The 7,724-nt window shown below is 28.3% G+C and overlaps 1 protein-coding gene across 1 annotated transcript in view; it reads left to right on the forward strand.

Annotated features, from left to right (window-relative positions):
- The window catches only part of LOC105622474 (probable histone-lysine N-methyltransferase CG1716), a 10,372-nt gene extending 3,436 nt beyond the window's left edge, over positions 1 to 6,936 (forward strand). Inside the window, exons 4-13 of the mRNA XM_012203893.1 lie at positions 941 to 1,069; positions 1,721 to 1,922; positions 2,019 to 2,116; positions 2,242 to 2,410; positions 2,549 to 3,206; positions 3,318 to 3,378; positions 3,513 to 3,886; positions 3,995 to 4,773; positions 6,373 to 6,708; positions 6,781 to 6,936. Of these exons, the coding sequence (XP_012059283.1) occupies positions 941 to 1,069; positions 1,721 to 1,922; positions 2,019 to 2,116; positions 2,242 to 2,410; positions 2,549 to 3,206; positions 3,318 to 3,378; positions 3,513 to 3,886; positions 3,995 to 4,773; positions 6,373 to 6,708; positions 6,781 to 6,936 (2,962 nt within the window). The remainder of the gene's footprint in view (positions 1 to 940; positions 1,070 to 1,720; positions 1,923 to 2,018; positions 2,117 to 2,241; positions 2,411 to 2,548; positions 3,207 to 3,317; positions 3,379 to 3,512; positions 3,887 to 3,994; positions 4,774 to 6,372; positions 6,709 to 6,780) is intronic.
- Positions 6,937 to 7,724: the final 788 nt, after the last annotated feature.

A 7,724-nucleotide genomic window follows, 5' to 3' on the forward strand; every position in this document is an offset into this window, starting at 1 on the left:
ATATATATATATTTTCTATTTATACACATTTTATTTAAAGAGGAACATTACTTTATTTCATTAATACTTTAGATTAAGATATATGTATGTACAGGGTGTCCCGTTATTGACACTAATATTTCAAAGACAGATTTTTTTATAATTTTTAGACGAAAAGTCTAATACGAAAATGTCGAGGTTATAATTTAGATAGAAAGAGTTTAAAAATTACGAATGGCAAAGCCAAAATTTTGCGCGCTCAGGGATGACAAGATGATCAGTGAAGATACTTCTTCGAAATTCATATTTTTGACAATAACAAAATTCAATGGGTCCATCCAGAAGCGACGATCGTTCACTGAGCGCTCACTGAGTAAGAAAGAAATTAATATGTTTATTTATTATAATATTTGTAATGTATAATATTCATAATGTTATAAATAATCTTTAATATTTCTTATTTATTATTATTTATTTAAGGCCGTGAGTGATATGAGCGACATAAAATTACACTCACATAGTTCACTGAGTTCACGTTTTCATGATTTTAAAGAAATAATAAATAGTAATAAGTGAAAAATATAATATTAAAAATTATTTATAACAAATAAGTTATTCTCTATATTATGAATATTATAATAAATAAACAGATTAATTCCTTTCTTGCTCAGCAATTAAGTTGAGCAATCAATCATTTCTGGATGCACCTAATATCTTTTTACTAACTATCTTGTCATCATTGAACGCGCGAAATTTTGGCCCTATAATTTTTAAACTCTTCTTATTTAAAAACTATCATAATTTCGACATTTTTATATTTAGACTTTTCGTCTTAAAATGTTATAAAAAAATCTGTCTAATATGTAGAATATTTATCTTCAGCGATGATACCGGGACCATGTATATAGCAAGACAGAAATAAATTAGATAAAGATAATAATGTTATTTTAATATTTATTAGTGGACCTAGATGCGTAGTAGGTGATAGATGTACAAATAAAAGATTTCAAAATTGTCAATATGCCAAATGCGAAGTTTTTCGAACAGAGAAGAAAGGTTTTGGATTACGTGCTGTTGTTGACATAATGGCGTAAGTAAAATTTTAAAAACAAAAATATCAATTTCTGTTCTTAACAAAAATTAATAATTATAAAAATATCAATGTATAATATATACCATATAAATAAAACATGATAAGTAAAAGTCAACGCAGTATTTAGTGCGCTAATATAATATTAGATAATTTTCTATTATTTCTTCTGTTAGATATACATTTACTTTCGTACGCGTTTCAACTTGATTTAAGTCATTCTCAATGAAATATATAAAAACTATCCTGCAATCTGCACAATCCTGGTGCCAACCGTCTGCCTTATTGCGATTTTTGTGTTCTATAATGATTAGTCAATCCCATAAAACAGAAAGCTTCCACCAGATAAGCTATAAAAACATTACGAATTAACAATAACGGTCTATGGTAAGATTATATGTACAGAAACGAGCACGGATAGTCACTATGTAAGCCTGCGCAATAAGGTGAATGGTTGCAGGATAAATAAATGTATGTCTAACAGAAGAGACAATAGAAATTTATATCTGTAATATTATATTAGCGCACTAACTGCATTGACTCCTACTTCTCTGAACTTTTGGTATTTTGATTTGTTAAATTTTTGAGGAGTCTGATTCTATTATATTACAAATCAAAGGTTTCTTATTTTTATTGCTTTTACAATTGCAGGGGCGAATTTATAATGGAGTATGTAGGTGAAGTTGTAGATCCAAAGGATTTTAGACGTCGAGCAAAAGAATACTCCAAAGATAAAAACAGACATTACTATTTTATGGCGTTGAAATCTGATCAGATTATAGATGCTACGATGAAAGGAAATATATCCCGATTCATTAATCACAGCTGTGATCCAAATGCGGAGACGCAAAAAGTGAGTGTTTTGTCCTACAATTAATATAAAAATAATTTTTTTTTAATATCAGAACAATGCTGATTATTTCATAATAATAACTAAATACTTTTTTAGTGGACGGTAAATGGGGAATTACGGATAGGCTTTTTTAACAAAAAATTCATAGCTGCTGGCGAAGAAATTACATTTGACTATCATTTTCAACGTTATGGGTAGGTTTTTTAGTGATATTTTTATATTAATAGTTATTAATAGCTATTTACTTATGTGGATTATACATATAGAAATTTATGTCTCTATTTTTATTAGTATAATTTGTTACATGTTTTAATAATAGCAAAGAAGCTCAGAAGTGTTATTGTGAGGCACTGAATTGTCGAGGTTGGATAGGTGATACACCAGAAGAAGAGAAGGAGAAAATTGAAAAGAAAGAAACAGAGGAAAGAGATACGAAGAAGAAAATGGAAGAAAAGAAACCAGCTGATGATTATATGGAAGACGAGGATGTAAGTATAATTCAAATATTAATAGTATTAACTTAATTAGTAACAGCATTATTTAATAAGATAATAATAGTAATATTACAAGAATGAACATGGTTTTTTAAGCAATGACTTCTTCATTACTTTTACATTTCATTTTAGTTGGAGGAAGAAATAGATAAATTGTGTTCAGGTGGTTTGAAAAACCGTGCGCACACTTTAACATTAAGTAGGTTAATGGTTCGTAGCAGAGAATTAGAACATAGAACACGTTTGTTACGTCTTATTCAAAGTGGTGAACAACCATGTCGAAGATTGTTTTTGGATTATCATGGATTACGTTTAATTTGGAGTTATGTTATGGATATTGGTACAAACGAATCGGAAGAAGCTCAACAATTTCGCTTAGATGTGCTGAAAACTCTAAATACACTGCCAATACCAAACAAAACAATGTTAATGGATAGTAAAATATATGGTGTAATTGAAAGATGGGCGAAAAAATTATATCTTTCTCCAAATACTGATTCTCCAGAAGATGATCAGATTAAATCAAAGATGAGCTGTGAAGAATTGAATAGTAATTCTGATAGCAGTGAGAAAAAAAGTCTTGATGAACGTCTAAATGACATTCCAGATAAAAGTAATAACAATATCGAAAGTTGTTTGGCAGTTGTTAGCGAAGTCAAATCAGAGAATACAGATCTTATCCCCGATTTAGCTTCTAGTCTTCTTGCTGAATGGTCTAATTTAAAAGAAGTTTTTAGAATACCGAAAAAAGAGAGAATTGAGCAAATGAAGGAGCATGAAAGAGAAGCAGGTTAAATATGTTTTTATTTTTTAAATATTAATGGCATTTAAAGTCAAAAGTTATGTATAAACATTTATATAACATTATTTTGATTTTTATTGAGATTTTTGTTGTATATAGATCGAGGATACAGAGAAGAATTAGAGAAAGAAGAAGAAAAGAGAATCACGTCGTATGATAGGTATATTTATATTCTTAAGAGAAAACGTATCATTGAAATTTGCAAATCTTTATGATGTTTAACAATATACTATTGCAATAAAATATTAAGTTAAACATTATAATTTATTAATTTCATAACTTTTACTTTTTTAGACATAGATCTGATAGATATAGTCGAAGTGATATAGACAAACGTGGTGATAGGAGACGAGGACGAGAATCTCCAGAAACTGATCATAGTAGAACTGATCATAATAGAACAAAAGATAAAAGAGTAGAAGAACGGAGTCTAGTTCCTATACCACGAATGACAAAGTACGAACGTAGGCAATTATTTGCATTGCAAGTTGCAAAAGAAGAAGAAGAAAGGCAACGTCGTCAACAACAAGAATCGTGGCAAGAACATGAAAATAGATGTTTAGCATTGGGTATAGATCCCCATACTACTGCCATGGTTGACCCACAAACTGGTTATCCTGTTTTTTATAATCCAACTCTAGGTCAATGGCAACACTATTCCACTCAAGGTCATATTTATTAATGTATTTTGTGTGCAGAGATATTAATAATTTTTATAGTCAAGCTTCTATATAATTTAAATATCTAATACAGGAAGTGTAATATTCTTTTTATAGATGGTGGAGAAGCGACACAACAATGTACTCCTGTATATGTAGGAAGTGCTCCATCTACTGGTATAATAGGTCAAAGTCCTCATGTATTATCATCATCAATAACAAATGATATGTCGTCCGGAATTACGACTGGTATTCCACCTGGTGTAGCTTACTCATTAAGTCAAACGCCTGTGTTCAGTCAAACATCTTCTTATTCTTTGATATCGCATCCGCAACCATATACCGAAGGGCAACTACCTCTTTCAAACAGTTTAGTGTTTGTTCTTTATGGCATTTCTTCTACATCAATTAAAACGTTTCTTCATAACTATATCAAAAATTCCGCAGATCAACAATTCTCTAATCTTACGTCCGCGGAAAATGTCACGAGTCGACCACAACCTGAAGTTCCGGCAATAGATTTGCCACCGAAATGGAAGAGTGCAACGGATAGCAGAGGTAGAACATACTATTATCACGTGAAGGAAAGAATATCGCAATGGTTACCTCCACCACCCGATCACATTGGAGTACAGCCAGATTCGTCATCTACCTCGGAATCTAGTGATGAATCTAGTTCATCAAATGAAGATGATGAAGATATTGATGATGATCATAATGAAGATCAAAGAAATGATGATATGGAGGCAAGTAGCGTTCTAACAGACAGTCCTTTGAACACATCCAGGCCAAATGTATCTAAAAAATTAAGTGGTCATAATCTGACTGGAAGTTCACTGCCGTTTCCCGAATCTAAGAAGAGAAGAGATGGATTGGTCCAAGAAAGAATTATTAGTGTAAGTATAATTTAATTTTTTTTATTTTTTTTGTATTTATCTTTAGTTCTTACATTTATATTAACATTCCTTAATACACACAATGATTTTCCGATCCGTTATTATACGTTTATATTATATGAGTGTTTTGGATTAATTTTCATTACCTTTACAAGTATATAGAAATTATTAAATGATTCTTACACATAAATCGATGCCTTAGAAAGTATTTATAAAGTTATGTATTAACAAAATTATGTAAAAGAATTATATATAAATGTTATAACTAATTGCAATTTACAAAATGAGAGAAATGTGTTTTGTTAAAAATTCAAAACTGTAAAATATTAAGTGATTTAAAGAAAAATATATTATATATCTTAACATTTCAAATTATAAAAGAGAAAAAAATTAAGGTTGTCGACTGTTCAAAAAGTTAGATTATTTCTTAATCTGAAAATGACGTTTTTTTTAACATATATGAATGGGTATAAATTGAATTATATTTTGAATATATATTACATTTTTAGTACATACTATATTTTAAATACATTTTATCATTAATATTGCCTTACAAAAAATTTAAGTCTAATACACAATGTGCTTTTTGCTTTTGTTTCTTGTCTTTTTGCCTCTTATCCAGTTTTTCTGTCGTCCGAGATAAAAATTGACTTCAACGAAAGAAACACGCGAAAAGATACGCGGTAAAGTAATTAAAAAAAAGGAAAAGACATGAGATAAACTTCGAGATAGGAAGTAAAGATAATCTACACATTGTAGATTAGGCTTTATAATTAATTAGAAGAAACATTTTTTTAATATTATTTATAACATTCAATACAAATATAGTAGTGATAGTTCGATAACACAAAATTATTTAAATTTTAATTTTTTAATAATTAAATCCTTACAATTTAAATTACAATTTAAAATACAATTTAGGAATTAATTAAACATAAAGAAATAAATATTTCTCAAATACTACAGAAAAAGTACTCTATACATAATTGGATTATTATATATGGATATATATATTATTTGTGATCCAAGTTGAACTCCGAGGCGTTTGTCGAAGGATATGCACGAAAAGAAAATTGACGACGCATCTAGTCACACAAAATTTGTTCCTTAGACATCAGCCTTTTTTTTAGAAAAAAAAACGAATATTATTTAGTCAAGTACTTTTAATATTTAAAAGAATAGAAATACGCAGGACACGAATGACTCAGTTACGCGTATGCATATTAAGGATTTTAAAATGTACTCTTTAAAATTTTTATAAAACATTCAATCTTAAAAAAAAACTTGTTCCATTGTTTATATTATAATATTAAAGGAGAATATAATTTTATTTTTTTCGCGATCGTTCGGGGGTTTTATTTCTATATTTTCTGTATTTTTCTTCATGGCAACCGAAAGTTATAATAATGAATACTACATTCAAAGAAAAATTGGTACATTGAAATAAAAAATAAAATCCTTATTTATATTATTAACGGAATATTTATTAACTTTATTTCAATGTGAAAAATATTGTACCCTCCTTTATCAATTAATATAACTTTAAAACTATTATAACTTTGTCGATTTTTTAATAAATCTATTTGTATTTATTTGTAGCCACGTAGGGAAGATGATCGTCTTGATCATAAGATATATAAGGAAATGAAAGATAAATTACGACGACAGAAAGAAAGGACAAAATTAAAAGATCATGTTGAGAAATTAAGAAAACATAGACGAAGTAATAAATCGAAGTCTTACTCGCGACATGGAATGAACAAGTTACAATCAACATCAGCTGAGGTGTCTCCTATGTCAGAAAGGAAAATTAAAGATACATTTAGAATAAACATGGCTAATGTGATGGTTCACTTCTTAAATCCATATAGGAAAAATGATTGCAAACAAGGTAGAATAACTAATACTGAAGATTTCAAGCATCTAGCTAGAAAGGTATGTTGAATATTTAAGCATGACAGATTTATCATACAAAAGTGATCTTTATAATTACACATTTTATTACAGTTAACACATTTTGTACTTGCAAAAGAATTAAAACATTGTAAAAGCGTGGACGAATTACAATGTAATGAAAATGTTAAACATAAAGCAAGAGATTTTGTACGTAAGTACATGAGCAAGTTCGGGGCAGTGTATCAGAAAGGTACAGACGAGGATTAGCTGTAATTTATAAAATGAAAAATTGTTATTTATTGCGAGCACTTCGACTACTGCGAAATATATTTAGATAAATAAATTTAGGCTCGTATGTAGATACATCTTTGTAATTGTATTATTGTAAAATAGACAAGTTTGTATATGCGTGATGAACGTTTTTTCATGATTTAGCAGTTAATAAATTTTAGCAAATTTTTAATTTCCCATATTTTATGTGTAAATTTGACATATGTTCATTTATACATGCTAATTATGCATGTATATCTTTTATAAATATTGTAACTTATATGCCAATAATACACACACAGTGTAAACTATATACTCTGATAGTTGTGTAAGATTTGAACCTACCTTTCGGTATCAGTGTCTTAAAATTAATACTCAATAAAAATATTTATTTATATACGTTATGCAACTTCTGTAAATAATTATAAATGACTACTTAAGATTATAAATGAATTTTTAACTGCTTCATTGGGTTGCTGTTGTGCTTGCTGACTCATGACTGTCTGATGTTTATAAAAACTGAAAGAACAAAAGATAAAAATATAAATTTTGCATTTATAAATTTAATTTTGTACTAACGACATTTTGTCTTTATACGTTACAAAAATGTGATGCGTGATTTTCGAAACGGAAGCAATGTAGAATGTTTAATAAAAAAGAACTCTACATTTACTGATAATAATTGTTTTTGTGAAAATAGCGCTCTGTATTTTTTCAATAGTTTTGTCTATTTATGTGTATATATATATATATATGTGTATATATATATATATATATATATATAT

This window comes from Atta cephalotes (assembly GCF_000143395.1).
Source record: "Atta cephalotes unplaced genomic scaffold scaffold00045, whole genome shotgun sequence".
NCBI lineage: Eukaryota > Metazoa > Arthropoda > Insecta > Hymenoptera > Formicidae > Atta > Atta cephalotes.